Below are 17798 nucleotides of genomic sequence, written 5' to 3'. Positions count from 1 at the left end.
AGCCTGTCATTTAAGGTTTCAAAGGTACTCAGAAGAGGAAGCAAGGGCAGAACCACAGCTTCAGCTACAGCAAAGGATAGAGACGGGAAGGGAAGTGACACGAATCTTGTCTTTTCCGAGCAGAGGTTCTGTAGACACTAAAGCTTCCAGCAAGCCCGGGGCTGGCGGGGCTGATGCAGCACAGGCGGGTGTGGGTCCCTGCTCAGGCCTCCCCCTTCCAGAGGCTTCCAGCACTTCCAGAAAATTGCAATTGCTTGTAAACATTTAAAAACAAGATTTATTCTGGAAAAGCAAAACTATAGGGACCAACCAGGAACAAATCCTTTCCTGCCAGGGTATGAGAAGGAACAGACTCTGAGTGGGGGTGGGTGAAGGAACAGTTCTGGATCTTTTATTTTTTTTTTGAGACAGAGTCTTGCTTTGTTGCCCAGGCTAGAGTGAGTGCCGTGGCGTCAGCCCAGCTCACAGCAACCTCAAACTCCTGGGCTCAAGCGATCCTCCTGCCTCAGCCTCTCGAGTAGCTGGGACTACAGGCATGTGCCACCATGCCAGGCTAATTTTTTCTCTATATATTAGTTGGCCAATTAATTTCTTTTTATTTATAGTAGAGACGGTCTCGCTCATGCTCAGGCTGGTTTTGAACTCCTGACCTCGAGCAATCCGCCCGCCTCAGCCTCCCAGAGAGCTAGGATTACAGGCCTGAGCCTCGTGCCCAGGCCAGTTCCAGATCTTGACTGCGGTGGTAGATACAGTAGCTCTAGTTTAACAAAGTTCACAGAACTGTTCAAAATGAGTGGATTTTACTGTATATGAATTAAAATTCTAAAATGCAAAATTGGGGAGAGATGTCATGTGAACAAATAGATTGTGACTGGGCAAGGTGGCTCATGCTTATAGTCTTAGTGCTTTAGGAGGGCGAAGTGGGAGGATCCCTTGACGTCAGGAGTTTGAGAGCAGTCTGAGCAAGAGCAAGATCCCATCTCTACCAAAAATAGAAAAAATTAGCGGGGCATGGTGGCGCATGCCTGTAGTCCCAGCTACTTTGGAGGCTGAGGCAGGCGGATCATTTGAGTCCAGGAGTTTGAGGTTGCTGTGAGCTAGGCTGATGCCACGGCACTGTAATCTGGGTAACAGAGTGAGACTCTGTCTCAAAATTTTTTTAAAAAATTTACATAAATTAATAACAATAACAGTGAGATGTCCTTGACACTTTGGCAAATTCATAAACTTCTAGGAATTTTTCTGCATTTAAATTCATGCAGAAAATTACAGAAGTGCTAGCGCCTCCTTTGCAGCTGTAAGAGAAAAGAATAGAAACAACCTATAGAATACTTGTTTAGCAGAAAAAGAAAAAAGAAAGATAGAAACAAGCTAAATGTCAGTCATTAGAGAACTGGCTAAATCAATTATCCAGGGGAGTACTACTTGCTCATAAAAAGAGAAAAAAGAAATGAAAATATTCTTGTGGACTGAATTAACAATGGTCTTCAAAATGTACTCTTAATTGCTATGATGAAAAAATTAATAAATTTTAAAAATCTGAGGATTCTGATGCTCCAAAAATGTATTGTTAAGAGAAACAAGAAGGCCAGACATGGGGGCTCATGCCTGTAATCCTAGCACTGGGAGGCTGAGGTGGGAGGATCCCAGGAGGTCAGAGTTCGAGACCAGCCTGAGCAAGAGCAAGACCCTGTCTCTACTAAAAAATAGAAAAAATTAGCTGGACAATTAAAAATACAAAAAATTAGCTGGGCATGGTGGTATGCATCTGTAGTCCCAGCTACTTGGGAGCCTGAGGCAGTAGGATCACTTGGGCCCAGCACTTTGAGATTGCTGTGAGTTAGGCTGATGCCACAGCACTCTAGCCCGGGTGACAGAACATTGAAAAGAAGAAAAACAATTTGTACGTAATTTGCTTAAACCTGTGTAAGTTCTCCTGGAAAGAAATATTAGTTGCCTGTGAGGAGGTGAACAACATTGTTTTTAGTATATAGCATCTTGTATGTTTAGAAATTTTTATCTCGTGTGTTGCCAATATTTAAAAATAAAATATGCAGGCCGAGTGTGGTGCCTCACGCTTGTAATCCTAGCACTCTGGGAGGCCGAGGCTGGCGGATTGCTCGAGGTCAGGAGTTTGAAACCAGCCTGAGCGAGACCCCATCTCTACTAAAAATAGAAATTAATCGACCAACTAAAAATATATATACAAAAAATTAGCCGGGCATTGTGGCACATGCCTGTAGTCCGAGCTACTCGGGAGGCTGAGGCAGGAGGATCGCTTGAGGCCAGGAGTTTGAGGTTGCTGTGAGCTAGGCTGATGCTACGGCACTCACTCTAGCCTGGGCAACAAAGCGAGACTCTGTCTCAAAAAAAATAAAATAATAAAATAAAATATGCAGAATATTTTTTAAAAGCAAAAAAATTCTATAGAGAGGCACTAAAGGTTACAAGGTGCTGGGCAGTTTTCCACCATAAGCTGTCTTCTTTTTAGGGAAGAGTGCAGCCTCACTGCAGCCTTGAACTTCTGGGCTCTAGCATTCTTCCTGCCTCAGCCTCTGAGTAGCTGGGACTACAGGTGCACATCACTGTCCTGGGCTAATTTGTCTTAATTTTTATAGAGACAGGATCTCACCACATTGCCCAGGCTCCTATCACACTCCTGAGCTAAAGCAATCCTCTCACTTCAGCCTCCCAAACTGTTGGGATTACAGGCGTGAGCCACTATGTCTGGCCACAAAGTGTTCTGTTCAAGCAATTTGTTGCTGTGTGTGAGTATTATTTTGATAAAAAAAAAGTTTTCAAAACATGCAGCCCCCATAGATTTACGAATTTGTCCTTACTCCCCCATCAACCAGTTCTCCACTTCAAGCCACTAGGGGGCGGTATGGTATAATTAACAGCATAGAGTCAACTGGGCTTGGATTCAAATTCCAGCCCTCCCACAGATAACAGTTATGAACTCTGGAAAAAATAGAAAACATTTCCCTAAAGGTACTGCAAAGTAAACAAGCAGCCTGGAAACTGGAGGGGACTTGACACTCAGAAAAAGGAAAGTCACTAAGGTGAGTTTCTCATTTGCACAGCTTTTAGATTGGGGACAAGTTCTAGTTCATGCCTTGAGCAACTAAAACACCAGGGGACATCCAATCTTCCCAGCTTCAATAACTACAGCAACAGAAAAGTGAGGAGATAAATACTCAAAAAAAAAAAAAAAAAAAAACCCAAAACAAAACCAAAAAAAAAAAAAAAAAAAAAAACCAAGCTATTTCCCAGCCCCATGAGCCCCTTTCAGGTCTGCTCTGGTCCCTCCCCACCCACTGGCAGCATCATTGGTTCCTAATTCCCTAAATTAGTTTTGCCTCTGCTGGAATTTTTTTTTTTTTTGAGACAGAGTCTCGCTTTGTTGCCCAGGCTAGAGTGAGTGCCGTGGTGTCAGCCTAGCTCACAGCAACCTCAAACTCCTGGGCTCAAGCGATCCTCCTGCCTCAGCCTCCTGAGTAGCTGGGACTACAGGCATGTGCCACCATGGCCGGCTAATTTTTTCTCTATATATTTTTAGTTGGTCATTTAATTTCTTTCTATTTTTAGTAGAGACGGGGTCTTGCTCAGGCTGGTTTCGAACCACTGACCTTAAGCAATCCGCCCACCTCGGCCTCTCAGAGTGCTAGGATTACAGGTGTGAACCACCATGCCCAGTCTCTTCTGGAATTTTCTATCAATGGAATCACGCAGTGTATGATCCTCTGCATCAACTTTTTTTTTTTTTTTTTTCAGACAGAGTCTCACCCTGTTGCCTGGGCTAGAGTGAGTGCCGTGGCGTCAGCCTAGCTCACAGCAACCTCAAACTCCTGGGCTCAAGCGATCCTCCTGCCTCAGCCTCCTTAGTAGCTGGGATTACAGGCATGCGCCACCATGCCTGGCTAATATTTTCTATGTATATTATTTGGCCAATTAATTTATTTCTATTTATAGTAGAGACAGGGTCTCGCTCTTGCTCAGGCTGGTTTCCAACTCCTGACCTTGAGCGATCCTCCTGCCTCGGCCTCTCAGAGTGCTAGGATTACAGGCGTGAGCCACCACGCCCAACCTGTGACATGTTTTATGGTGACCTGTCTGTGTCTCCCCGCTGGAGCTCTGAGAGGGCAGGGCTTCCTGTCTGGTTTGTGTGCTGCAGGGTCCAGGTTGCAGAGTTTTATTTCTCACCCCCAGGGACATTCTCCACCCCCGCTGACACCCAGCGCCGCCTTGCAATGCCCGGTCTCCTCCTTTGTGCCTCAGCATGGTCCCAACCCCTAGCATGGTCCCCGCATCCCCTGTCACAGCCCCCAGTCCCTCCCCAGGGTCCCTGGACGAGACAGACGCACGGAGAGGCCCAGCACTGGTTTTATTGCCTCCCTGGCAGAGGGGAGGCGGGCTGGGGCGGGCTGGTGGCCGGGCTGGGACTTTCTCAGTGTGTGACGCAGGCTCAGGTCTGGAGCTGGGGCATTAGTGGCGGCTTCTGGGGCCTGAGCATGAAGTGAGGGGCCCTGGGTTTGGGCTGGGAGATTCTGCCAGTGAGAAATGGCTGTCACTCACCCTCCCGGGCTGTGAGAGCTCCCGGGACAGGGTGGGGAGGGCTGGAGTGTCTCAGGGACAGACGCTGACCCAGGTGGTCCCTGAGAGCCCAGGGGCAGGGGCACGTTCGGGGGCTGCTTCCCCATCCTGCAGGGCTGTGGCAGGGCGGGGCCTGGCTACTGCGGCCCTCCTCGGGGTATCCCATGGGTTAGGGGGCTGTGACAGGCACACAGGGGCTCAGAGCTCGTCGTGATGTCGTGTCAGGTCCTCGCCGTAGTTGGTGGCCTGGCTGCCCACGAACATGTTCCAGTTGCCCAAGATCTCGGCTTTGCTCAGACGCCCGTCCTGGAGGGAGGGTCAGGGATCAGATGGGACAGCTCTGGCCCTGCTTGTGAGAGCCCTCCCTACATCTAAGTATGTGCCCCGGTCTCTGTCTCTCTCTGCGTCTCTGTCCCCCTCTCTCTTTTTGTTCTTTTTATTGGCCCTGGGAGGAACCTGGGGCCGCAAGTGCGTTCGAAGTGTCGATGATCAATAGGAAAGGTAAATGTCCCTCTCTCCGGGTCTCTGCCCCTCCTCTCTCTAAGTGTCTGTCCCCCTCTGTCTAGGTTTCTGTTCCCCTCTGTCTGGATGTCTGTACTCTTCTATCCCTTTCCTTCTCTCTGTCCCTCTTTCTTGATTTTTTTTTTTTTTTTTTTGAGACAGAGTGTCGCTTTGTTGCCCAGGCTAGAGTGAGTGCCGTGGCGTCAGCCTAGCTCACAGCAACCTCAAACTCCTGGGCTCAAGCGATCCTCCTGCCTCAGCCTCCCGAGTAGCTGGGACTACAGGCATGCGCCACCATGCCCGGCTAATTTTTTCTATATATTTTTAGTTAGCCAATTAATTTCTTTCTATTTATAGTAGAGACGGGGGTCTCACTCTTGCTCAGGCTGGTTTCAAACTCCTGACCTCGAGCAATCCGCCCGCCTCGGCCTCCCAGAGTGCTAGGATTACAGGCGTGAGCCACCACGCCAGGCCTTGTCCCTCTTTCTTTATCCCAACAAACGGGGACCACCGCAGCCCCCGGCCCAGTTTTGCTCATGTCTACACACCCACCCAGCGTCCCCTGCCCAGCGCCTGCCTGTGTGGCCCATCATGGCACCTTGTCCGTGTCGCTCTCCTGTAGCAGGTGGTTGGCCTCCACCAGGGGCTGGTCCTGCGAGGGGGGCAGCACCCAGTGGCCAACCTCTTTCCCGTCCAGCCGCCCGTCCTGGTTCAGGTCCCGGAAGTCCTGGAACTGCTGCCGCTCGGTCTGCACCCAGGCCGGCTCCTCCTCGCCAGGCTCCGCAGAGTAGAGATCCGCTGGGGGTGGGACAGAAGGGACAAAGTAGGGGTAGGTCAGGGGGCTTAGGGGACCCAGCGTCCAATCCCCCTGGCTCTGACACTTCCTGGCCTGGGTGACAAAATGAGACCCTGTCTCTAAAAAATAAAAAAAGTAGACCGGGCATGGTGGCTCCTGCCTGTAATCCTAGCACTCTGGGAGGATCGCTTGAGGTCAGGAGTTCGAGACCAGCCTGAGCGAGAGTGAGACCCCGTCTCTACTAAAAATAGAAAAATTAGCTGGGCATGGTGGCACGTGCCTGTAGTCCCAGCTACTCGGGAGGCTGAGGTAGGAAGATCCCTTGAGCCCAGGAGTGGGAGGCTGCGGTGAGCCAAGATTGTGCCACTGCACTCCAGCCTGGGTGACAGAGCAAGACCTTTTCTCTAAAAAAATAAATAGAAATAAATAAATGAAATGACAAGATGTTAACCACTTAGAACAAGGTCTCAAGCATGTGGCAGGTGACCACGTGTCAGCTGTCCTGCTGTGATGTTTAAGTTTTCTTATTAAAAAAAAGATTTCTATCTTCCTCACAGATGTTAGAAAACAAATTACATTTAAATAAAATGTCTTGCCTGCAGGTTTGTTCCATAAAAATATTCTATAGAAAAATGTTTTCAAACTTCAAAAAATAATCTATGCTTAATAGCTTTCCCCTCAACTAAATTCTTTGCCCCCAAGGGACAGGGACGGTGGCAGGGCCAAAGGGAGATTTGGGTACATTGTGAGGGGCCTCTGCACCGCATGTAATAGGAGACACAGGGTTTGCTGTGCAGATGCAGGCTAAAGACAAGCCTCTTTTTTTGGGGGGGTTATTTATTTATTTTTATTTATTTACTTTTTTGAGACAGAGTCTCACTCTGTTGCCCAGGCTAGAGTGCCGTGGCGTCAGCCTAGCTCACAGCAACCTCGAACTCCTGGGCTTAAGCGATCCTCCTGCCTCAGCCTCCCAATCCTCCTGCCTCAACCTCCCAATCCTCCTGCCTCAGCCTCCCAAGTAGCTGGGACTACAGGCATGGCCACCATGCCCGGCTAATTTTTTCTATAGTTTCAGTTGTCCAGCTAATTTATTTCTATTTTTAGTAGAGACGGGGTCTTGCTCTTGCTCAGTCTAGTCTGGAACTCCTGAGCTCAAACAATCCACCTGCCTTGGCCTCCCAGAGTGCTAGGATTACAGGCTTGAGCCACTATACCCAGCCAAGACAAGCCTCTTGATGCCTGTCCCCACCAAACGCTGCCCCCAAGTTTTATTTATTTATTTATTTATTTATTTATTTATTTATTTATTTTTGAGACAGAGTCTCACTCTGTTGCCCAGGCTAGAGTGAGTGCCATGGCGTCAGCCTAGCTCACAGCAACCTCAAACTCCTGGGCTCAAGCGATCCTCCTGCCTCAGCCTCCCAAGTAGCTGGGACTACAGGCATGCGCCACCATGCCTGGCTAATTTTTTCTATATATACTAGTTGGCCAATTAATTTCTTTCTATTTGTAGTAGAGACAGGGTCTCATTCTTGCTTAGGCTGGTTTCAAACTCCTCAGCTCGAGCAATCCGCCCGCCTCAGCCTCCCAGATTGCTAGGATTACAGGCATGAGCCACCGCGCCCGGCCTGCCCCCAAGTTTTGATTTTCTAAAAACTCCAGACTCCCAAGGAGGGACCTTATCTGTGTTATTCTCTGCTGTATCCTCAAACACTTGTATGCAGTAGGTGCTCAATAAATGTTTCCTGGGGCTGGCACACAGTAGGTGCTTAATAGATGCATTTGTGTCTGGTATACAGTAGCTACTCAGTAAATGTCTGGTGCATGCATGAACTCAAGCAGTGCCCCCGTCTCACCTCTGAGGGCCATTGCTCTCTTCTGGGTGATCTACATCCGCTGCCACCCACACCCGGGACAAGAAGGGGGCCCACTCACCGATGTACTCCTCCACTTGGATGTAGCCATCTCTGTTCTTGTCTAGGTCCTCCAGGGTTTCCTGGGGAGAAAGAGGTATTGAGACTGGGGGTGGATGCAGCTGGCTGCCGAGGGAGGCTGGTCCCCTGGGGTAAGGACGTGAGGTTCTCTGGGGAACTTAGCCCTGGAGCAGTCTCCACGGGCGGTGGGTGGGAAATCCGATGGCTTTCTGGGGCAGCGTATGATGCAGACACTACCTGCATTTAGTGGGTGCGAGCCAGGGGCCCCAGTGTCCAGCAAAGCACAGGCTCCTTACACGCAGGGAGAGCTGTCCTGCGTCCCTGACAACGTTGTCGTGTCCCAGCAAGCACGTTCACAGGGGTGAAACCTCTTACCTTTAGCAGAGACTGGGCCCTAACCCTTTTTTATGAACACACACAGTGCACTTTGTGGACCACTTTGACAGACAACATCACCCTCTGTTTTTTGCTCACTTCTTTTTTTTGAGACAGAGTCTCGCTTTCTTGCCCAGGCTAGAGTGAGTGCCGTGGTGTCAGCCTAGCTCACAGCAACCTCAAACTCCTGGGCTCAAGCGATCCTCCTGCCTCAGCCTCTTGAGTAGCTGGGACTACAGGCATGCGCCACCATGCCCGGCTAATTTTTTATATATATATCAGTTGGCCAATTAATTTCTTTCCATTTATAGTAGAGACGGGGTCTCACTCTTGCTCAGGCTGGTTTTGAACTCCTGACCTTGAGCAATCCGCCCGCCTCAGCCTCCCAGAGAGCTAGGATTACAGGCGTGAGCCACCGCGCCCGGCTTTTTGCTCACTTCTTAAGCACAACAGCTTCTGTTCCTCGCTTTTAAATTCAAACTCATTCAACAGGAGACAGTGCAGGCAGCTGACACTGCATCTTCTAGCAAAGTCAAGCTCCTATATTTTAGAGTTGACAGATAAAACATAGTATGCCTAATTCCAGGTGAATTTTGATAAATAACAAATAATTCTTTAGTACAATTAGTTCCATATAATATTTGGGACATACTTATACTACAGGATGAGTTACATTGGAATTTCTTTGTTTTTTGTTGTTTTTTTTTTTTTTGAGACAGAGTCTCCCTTTGTTACCCAGGCTAGAGTGAGTGCCGTGGCATCAGCGTAGATCACAGCAACCTCAAACTCCTGGGCTCAAGCAATCCTCCTGCCTCAGCCTCCCTGGTAGCTGGGACTACAGGCATGCACCACCATGCCAGGCTAATTTTTTCTATATATATTAGTTGGCCAATTAATTTCTTTCTATTTATAGTAGAGACAGGGTCTCGCGTTTGCTCAGGCTGGTTTCAAACTCCTGAGCTTGAGCAATCCGCCCGCCTCGGCCTCCCAGAGTGCTAGGATTACAGGCGTGAGCCACCGCACTTGGCCACATTGGAATTTCAAATAAACAAATTGGTTTTTAGTATAAATATGTCCCACATATTGTGTGGTACACACTTACACTAAAGAATGATTTGTTGAGGCCGGGCGCTGTGGCTCACGCCTATAATCCTAGCTCTTGGGAGGCCGAGGCGGGCGGATTGCTCAAGGTCAGGAGTTCAAAACCAGCCTGAGCAAGAGCGAGACCCCGTCTCTACTATAAATAGAAAGAAATTAATTGGCCAACTGATATATATATAAAAAATTAGCCGGGCATGGTGGCGCATGCCTGTAGTCCCAGCTACTCGGGAGGCTGAGGCAGAAGGATCACTCAAGCCCAGGAGTTTGAGGTTGCTGTGAGCTAGGCTGACGCCACGGCACTCACTCTAGCCTGGACAACAAAGCGAGACTCTGTCTCAAAAAAAAAAAAAAAAAAAAAAAAAAAAAAAGAATGATTTGTTGTTTATGTTATATATTGTATACATTTAAGTGTAATTGACTGTCCTCTGATGTTTGGAAACTCTACAACACTTATGTATTGAAATCCCTGTTATTTATTTTAAGTGACTTTCCTTTAATTTATCCTTTTTTAAAATTTATTTCTTATTTTTTAGTAGAGATGGAGTCTTGCTCTTGCTCAGGCTGGTCTTGAACTCCCGAGCTCAAGCAATCCTCCCGCCTCAGCCTCCCAAAGTGCTAGGGTTACAGGATGAGTCACCATGCCCGGCCATCCTTGTCTATAAAATGAAGATGGCAGCTCACATGCCAATTAAATGGAAGTAACAGAGGTAAGGAGTTAGAAGGGTGCCCAGGACATGCTCAATCAGGGTTTGTTAAATAATCTCAACTCAGGAGAGAAAAGTGTTATTACAACACTGTCTGCTATAAATAAGGGATTTAGGGCCTTGTAGGGTGGAGAGTTCATGGCATTTGGGAGGCCCGGGTCACACTGTCCCTGGGCAACAAGATGACATCTCTCCTCTAGGGATCTTTAGTGTCCATCTCTGAACCAGGCCAAAAGCCCCACCTCAAAGGGCTATTGTGAGGCCGGGCACAGTGGCTCACACCTGTAATCCTAGCACTCTGGGAGGCCGAGGCAGGAGGATGGCTCAAGGTCAGGAGTTCGAAACCAGCCTGAGCGATACCCCGTCTCTACTAAAAATAGAAAGAAATTAATTGACCAACTAAAAATATATATACAAAAAAAATTTAGCCAGGCATGGTGGCACATGCCTGTAGTCCCAGCTACTCGGGAGGCTGAGGCAGGAGGATTGCTTGAGCCCAGGAGTTTGAGGTTGCTGTGAGCTAGGCTGATGCCACGGCACTCACTCTAGCCTGGGCAACAAGGTGGGACTCTGTCTCAAAAAATAAAGAAAAAAGAAAAAAAAGGCTATTGTGAAGCTCAAAAAATTGAGTACATAAAATAACTAGAAATATCCAACACAACTGCAAGTTCACATCCCTGTTGACCCATCAATTCTGCTCTAGAAGTTTGTCCTAGAGCCGTAGGAACACGTGAGTGTAAAGTGACATGATGTACGTTCAAAGTTGTCCTGCATGCTTGTAATGGCATCAGACAGAAACCAGCCCAGCTGGCAGCAACAAAACTAGTTAATACTGGACAGATGTCCTAGCACTCTGGGAGGCCAAGGAGGGAGGCTCGCTCAAGGTCAGGAGTTTGAAACCAGCCTGAGCAAGAGCGAGACCTCATCGCTACTAAAATTAGAAAGAAACTAATTGGACAACTAAAAATATATAGAAAAAATTAGCCAGGCATGGTGCCGCATGCCTGTAGTCCCAGCTACTCAGGAGGCTGAGGCAGGAGGATCGCTTGAGCCCAGGAGTTTGAGGTTGCTGTGAGCTAGGCTGACACCATGGCACTCTAGCCTGGGCAACAGAGTGAGACTCTGTCTCAAAAAAAAAAAAATGCCCAGATGTATGAAAGGATGAGGAAGTTGCTCATGGCTCATAGGAACACTCTCATAGATCTCTTCCTTTTTTATATTTTTAATATATGTTTTGGGGATTTAACACCAATGTTAGCAAATTGTGAAATACATATAATTAGATTTTTAAAATAATTTGTGAAAACGTAAGCGTGGTAGAAATAGAAAATCCTTCCACTGAGAGTGGACCCTAATAATAAACTATGGATTTGGGGTGACAATGATGAGTCAATGTAGGTTCCTCAGTTGTAACAAATGTCCCATCTAGGAGGCTGCAAGTGTGAGGTGGCCGGAGGCTGACTCTAAAACTCTCTAAAAATAAAGTCTATTGTGAGAAAGAAAGAAAAGGAAAAAGAAAGAAAGGGAGGGAAGGAAGGAGGGAAAGAAAGGGAGAAAGAAAGAGAGAAAGAAAAGGAAAGAGAGGAAGGAAGGAAAGAATCCTTCCCCTATAGAATACAGGAGGTTTTGGCAAACAATTATAAAGGAATAACAATTAGATGAGGGGCTAGACCAGAATACAATATTTTAGTTAATATATTTTAGTTAAAATGCAATATTTTATTATTTCACAATTTCTGAGGGACAAAAAGAAAAAAAATGCAATATTTTAGTTAAAGAGCTTAGCATATAATAAGCTCTTATAGCAAATCAGCTAATATAAGCTGGGCATGGTGGTGCACCTGTACTCCTAGTACTTTGGGAGGCCAAGGCGGGGGGATCACTTGAGGCCAGAAGTTGAAGACCAGCCTGGGCCACATAGGGTGAACCTGTCTCTACAAAAAAATGAAAACATTAGCCAGGCATGGTGGATCGCACCTGGAGTCCCAGCTACTTGGGAGGCTGAGGCAGGAGGATCGCTTGAGCCCCGGAGTTGGAGGCTGCAGTGCACTGTGAGGACTGCACTCTAGCCTGGGTGACAGAGTGAGACCTTGTCTCAAAAAAAAAAATACAAAAAGATGAGGGCTGGCAGAAGAGGTCTCAGAGTGAACGCTCCACGTGTGGGGCTGGGTGTTTCTGGGGTTTAGCCAGGATTGGGGTTCCCTGAGGCATTTCTGGGGATATGGTTGTCTAAGGGCAGGGGAGAGGCCTGGACCCCCAATGTGAGCACAAAGAGGAGGAGGCCTGAGGAGGAGAGATTAGACGCTGGGGGTCAGGAAGTGGGCAAGGGAAACGTCACCCTCCGCTGATGGGCAATTGTGGCCTGGGCTCCATAGGGAAGGTGCTGGAAGACCAGGTGGCCACCTGCACCTGGCAAGTGCCAGGAGGCTGGACTTGGACGGGGTCCCAGACAGGAGAAGCGTGGTCCCATGAAGGGGGTGGGAGGCAGGTTCCCCAAGCCCCCACTCACGGCAATCACGATGTCCCGCATGTGGGCGAACTCCTCCGGGTGCAGGAAGGCGGTCAGCTCCTCCCGGGTGGCCATCGAGTCCCCGTCTTGGTCGGCCACCCGGAAACGCCGCTCGTCCCGAGCCAGCATCTTCTTGTAGGTCTCTGCATCCTCCACGTCGTGAAACTCTTCACCTGGGCAGGGCAGATCTTAGTGAGACATGCTTTCACGGACCGAGCGCCGGCAGGCTGAGAAAAAGACAAAGGAAACCTAACTCTGGAGCAGGAAGAGAAGACAGCCCCAGAATTAATAATAATTAATATATCAGTATACTTATATATCAGTATATACTTAATATATCAGTATATACTTAATCATATATGCAAAATAACTTGTATATATATAATTTATTGTATAGGCTCATAATATATGTTATATATATTAGCTAACTTTTATTTTGGTTTATTTGCTGTATTCATTTATTTTTTGAGACTGGGTCTCCCTGTGTTCCCAGGATGGTCTTGAACTCCTGAGCTCAAGTAATCCTCCTGTCTCAGCCTCCCAAGTAGCTAGCTGGGACTACAGGCACACCATCATGCCCGCCTTATATTAGCTAATTTTTTGTAAGAGTTTATTATATGCTAAGCTCTAACTACAATATTGCATTTAATCCTCACAAAAAGTAAAGTGGGTTTTTTCATTGATTCTACTTTCTGAATGAGAAAATTAATTCCGAGAGAGCAAATCGCTTGCCCAAGGGCATGCAGCCAGGAATGGTGGACTTTGAGTTGACCGTGGACCATTTGGGTGTTTGGATGCTTGACAGAGAGGAGGGAAAGGGCGTTTTCCTTGCTGGAACAGCACATGCAGAGTGTAGATAGAGGTTTGAGGAGGGTGGTGAGTTCAGAGAAACCACAGAAGATCCATTTGGGGCAGAAAATGCAGAAAAGCAAAGCTGAGGAGCTGGGACTGGCTCCTGGGGGCCCAGGGGAACCAGGGAGTCAAGCAGGGGAGGGCCAGGGTCAGCTCTGGGTGCAGAAAGAACCCTCTGGAGCCAGGAGAGGGCAAGGCTGGAGTGGGAGGCTGGGGGAGGGAGGGAGGGAGAGGAAGAGGAGAACAAGAGCTATGGTGGTGGGGGGGCCCTGAGGCTGGGGCCTGGGACAGAGAAGAGGAAACTGAGAGAGTTGGGACAGAGTAAATGGCTTTGGGGTTCTCAGGATGAGAGGCCAATAGAGGTCAAGGGCCCGGACAACAGGGCATGGAAAGTAGGTGTCCCTGGTCAAGGATCTCAAGTTTCCTGGTCATGGGGTCATAGAGGCCATGGACCCCAGAAGGAAAAGCCAAGCCAGAGGGAAGTCAAGGGTTGGGAGTCTCAGAGTGATGGGGACCTTGCTCGAGAGTCAGGGACTCTGGGTAGATGGGTTAAGGGCTGAGGCGGTCAGGACGGGTCGCGGTGTGTGCGGGGAGCAGGGTTGGGGTCTCGCCGCATACCGGGCGCGTAGTGGCCATAGGTGGCGTTGCGCAGCTCCTCCCAACCCACACGCCCGTCGCGGTCCGTGTCGTACGTGTCCCAGGCCGCGCTCACCGAGTCCCGTATGTGCCGCTGCTGCGTGTGCGCGATCCACGCGCGAAGCTCGGCCAGCGACACCCAGCCGTCGCCGTCCCCGGCGCGGTCCATGCGGTCCACGATCCGTCTGCGAGACGGGGCGGGGCACAAGTCACAGTCTGGCCCCGCCCACTCCCGGCCAGGCTCCGCCCCTCGCGCAGAGCCACGCCCCCACACCAAGCCGATAGTGCGGTCCCAGGTCCGGCAGCGCGCGCGCGAGCTGGGGAGGAGCGCGCGTCAATTCGGGACCGAGCCCGCCCCAGAGCCCGCACCAGCCCAGAGCCCCGGCCAGAGGTGAGTCACGCCCTTCCCGAGGCCCAGCGGGCTACGGCGGGCGCTGCAGTTCTCGAGCCAGCGGGGTGGCGGGAGGGACTTCACGGCAATCCAGGGCCACTCCCTCCACTCCGGCCCCGCCCCTCGACCCTGCACGTGCTCCACCTCTCGCCGGACCGAGTGGGGCTGGGGTGAGGGAGCGGGCCGTCGCATCGCGCCCCTGGCCTGCGGGACCCCTGTCCCAAGTCCGACTCTGCACCCAAACCGCCACGGCCATCCTCACCTGACCGCCACCCGTCTCGGCCCCGCCCCCAGTCTCTGGACCCCCCCAGCCCCGCCCACGCCCCGCCCCCTTCCCTGGCCCGCGCGTCCCGCAGCTCCACCGGCCGGCCAGGCACTGCCAAGCCCATCACCCGCAACCCCTGGGCGCGGCCCTCCGTCTTCCCCTCCTTCCGTTCCGCCGGGCTCCTGTGCACTCCCCGTCGCGGGTCAAGCCCCTTAGGTCCCATCTCACGCCCCTTCTCTCCGGCCGCGCCTGTCAGCTCCCCAGCCCCTCTCCGCTCCCCTGGTGACGCCCTGCCACGGTCCCGTCCTCGCCCAACCGCTAATACAGACCACATGGAGCCCTCCTCCCTGTCACCGTCCCTTGGCCCCCGTGGCCCAGTCCCCAGGGTCGAATCCGAGACGGCAGAGCCCTCCTCAGCTCCGCCTGTGGCACTGCCTCCCTCCCGTGCCACGCTGTCCCGGGTCTGTCAGGGGCCGGCGTTTGTCCCTGAGACTGTCACCCTGCCTTGAGGCTCCCGCCATGGTTAAGAGCTTGGAGTCCACAGCCAGACATTCTAGATCCAACCCCTGCCGTCTCTTCTTGCTGGTTGTGGGCGAATGACTTAATCTCTGTGTGCCTCAGTTACCCCTCTGCAAAATGAAGATAAATAACAGTACCTGCCCCAACAGGTATGTGGGGATTAAATTAAATTAAACGGGATTAAATAAGTCAGATAAAGCACTTAGCACGCACCTGGTACCACAGTTAGCATAAAGCTAAAAGTGCTAACTTATTAGATTTCGGTTTCTTGAGCAAACAAAACAAAACAACAACAAAAAAGCGCTAACCTATCATGGCCCCCTCCCCATCCCTCCTTCACCCACCCCCATCCACACACAATCTCCCCGCTAGCTGACCAGCCACTCCCGCTGCTGTCTCTGCCCTGATCTAGCCACCACCCTCTCTGGGGTCCCCCCTGGACTATTGCAGCTGCTTCTCTCCGGGCTCCTTGCTTACTGCTCCTATAGTCTGTTCCCCCCCACCCCCGACAGCTGGAGGGATTCTGTTAAAGCCCAAGTTAGCTCAAATCTCACTCAGAGAAAAGCTTAAATCTTCACTCTGACCCAAAAGTCACTGCATGATCTGACCTCTTTGCTCCCTCCGTGTTCCCACCTCCCAATCTCTCTCCTTCACTCACTGGATTTCAGCTACAGGGGCCTCACTGTTACCCAAACACGCCAGGCCCACTCCTGCCTCAGGGCCTTTGCACTGACTGTTCCGTCTGCCTGGAATGCTATTCCCCTAGATACCCACGTGGCTCAAATACCACCTTCCACCGAGGCCTCCTCAGACTTCCCTATTTAAAATTGCACCCCTCACACACACATCAACCTCTCCCCTCCACACTTCCTCACTCCCTCGCCTTTTCTCTGATACGTCTATCTCCATGCGATGCACTTAAGGATTTATTCTTGTTTCTGCCACTGTAATTTAAGCTTCACAAGGACAGGGATTTTTGTCTTGTTTGTTCACTGCTGTGACTTTAACGCCTAGAGCAGTGCCTGGCATGTAGTAGGTGCTCAGGGAACATTTGTAGGACGAATGAGCATCAGTAGGATGCAGAGGGGCTGCTTCCATTGCCTCCCTGCCCTCAGGCCCACTCTGGCCCTGCTGCCCAGCACAGAGGGTGGACACGTGCCCTCCAGATCACAGCATGACCCCATTCAGCCCAGCTCACCCTCAAATTCGGGGCTCAGCCATTTTCCTGCCCTGGCTGGGCCCCTTACCTGCCAAATCTCATTTCCAGGGCAGGGAACTGAGAGGCTTGGGGAAGGGAGGTGTCTGGGACAAAGGAACAAAGAGTGACTTAGGGGCAGAATTTGAACAGAGTTTGCTGCCCAGAAAGGTCCTATCTTGGGGCCTCAATTTTAACTTAGTGTTTTTCCTAAGGAGAAGAGGTAGAACTTCGTGACAGAATCCTCACAAAGAACCCAAGGCCAGTCCACACCATCCCAGTCCCTTGTCTGTCCCCTCATAGTGGGGACTAACTCACCCCACCCCCATCTCCTTCCTACCCCAGACGGGCCTGGCTTTCCTCTGGGCTGAGCTGGTCGAATTCCTTGGCCACGTCCCGTCCCAGGAAAGCCTCATGGTCGTACTGGAAGTTTCCGTGGGCGTCATCATGAGGGGCCTCGCTCAGGGGTGCCGCCTGGTGCACCCTTCCCTGGCCATGAGGGCCTGCGTCCGGGGACGGCTTTCCCTGGGCCCCGTGCCTCAGCAGCAACAGAAGCAGCAGAAGTGATGGTCGCCACATCATCGGTTCCTGGGGAGTGGCAAGGTCAGGGGTCAGAGGTCACAGGATGGGGACAGAAACCAGACATGGGGTGGATGTCTAGGAGGATTACTTGGAACAAGACAGAGAGATGGAAGCTGGCTGCAAACTTTTGGGCTCAAGAAGGGCCAGCGATGGGAAAAAGACGGACGGGTGCCCAGAGGTAAAACCAGCTGTGGGGACTGAATCCTCTCAGGGAGTCGCAGAGGGGTCCCAGATCCGCAAGGGGGGACTTTAGGGAGACATGGTGCACATCTCGTGCAAAGTGCAGGCCATGCTGGTGGCCAGCAAGAAATCAGGCAGGCTCCCAGGTGTCACTCTCAGCCTAGGCCCTGGGGACCCTCAATCCCACCCACCCTGAGCCGCCTTCCCTGGGCAGGGCCCCCTACCCGCTCCCGTTACCCGGTTATCCAGCTTGGCTTCCCTCTGCACACTCCACTCTGCGTTCTCCCAAATATGCCTAATTTGGCCGCTCTCCAGTCAGGGCCCGCCTACGGCGGCGCAGAGCCCCGCCCTCTGACCAATGAGCGCGCGCGAGCGCCCCACGGGGCGGAGCCAACGAGCGCCTGGAGGGCAGCGGGTGCCCCTCGCCACGTCCACAAAGGAGAAAGCGCGGCTGGCCCCGGGAAGACCCGGTGGGCGACGCCGGAGTGACGCGGCCGGCGAGAACTACAACTCCCGGCAGGCGTCGGGGCGCCCTGCCCCCTACCTCCAGTTGCTCTAGCCCCAAAGCCTCATGGGAGATGTATTTTTCTTTCTTTCTCTTTGTCGGGATGGTTTAAGAAAGAGGCGAATCAAGGGGCCAGAGGAGGAATTCCCTTTCCTCGAAG

The 17798-nt window shown here is 51.1% G+C and overlaps 1 protein-coding gene across 2 annotated transcripts; it reads right to left on the bottom strand.

The window, feature by feature from the left end:
• Positions 1 to 4365: 4365 nt before the first annotated feature.
• RCN3 (reticulocalbin 3) lies at positions 4366 to 17520 on the bottom strand. Of its 2 annotated transcripts, none has more exons than XM_012754308.3 (7): positions 17358 to 17520; positions 16712 to 16959; positions 13984 to 14186; positions 12514 to 12686; positions 7826 to 7886; positions 5693 to 5892; positions 4366 to 4899 (listed from the first exon to the last, which is right to left on the bottom strand). In XM_012754308.3, the coding sequence occupies exons 2-7, from the start codon at positions 16951 to 16953 to the stop codon at positions 4792 to 4794; spliced, it is 987 nt and encodes a 328-aa protein (XP_012609762.1). In that variant the 5' UTR covers positions 16954 to 16959; positions 17358 to 17520; the 3' UTR covers positions 4366 to 4791. The 2 variants fall into 2 exon arrangements, with proteins under 2 accessions (XP_012609762.1, XP_012609761.1); XM_012754307.3 differs by having other exon boundaries at positions 17371 to 17517.
• Positions 17521 to 17798: the final 278 nt, after the last annotated feature.

The sequence above is a fragment of the Microcebus murinus genome, chromosome 16 (genome assembly GCF_040939455.1).
Source record: "Microcebus murinus isolate Inina chromosome 16, M.murinus_Inina_mat1.0, whole genome shotgun sequence".
Classification (NCBI taxonomy): Eukaryota; Metazoa; Chordata; class Mammalia; order Primates; family Cheirogaleidae; genus Microcebus; species Microcebus murinus.
Note: the sequence above shows the minus strand (reverse complement) of the source record. Positions and strands in the feature narration are given on the sequence as shown.

Bases quoted from the DNA above. Each gene is read 5' to 3' on its own strand.
- RCN3 (XM_012754308.3), bottom strand. From the start codon at position 16,953: ATGATGTGGCGACCATCACTTCTGCTGCTTCTGTTGCTGCTGAGGCAC. The intron at 12,687-13,983 runs GTATGCGGCGAG...TGCCCTGCCCAG, and splicing joins CTATGGCCACTACGCGCCCG to GTGAAGAGTTTCACGACGTG. The intron at 7,887-12,513 runs GTGAGTGGGGGC...CTTTCTCCCCAG, and splicing joins TGCGGGACATCGTGATTGCC to GAAACCCTGGAGGACCTAGA.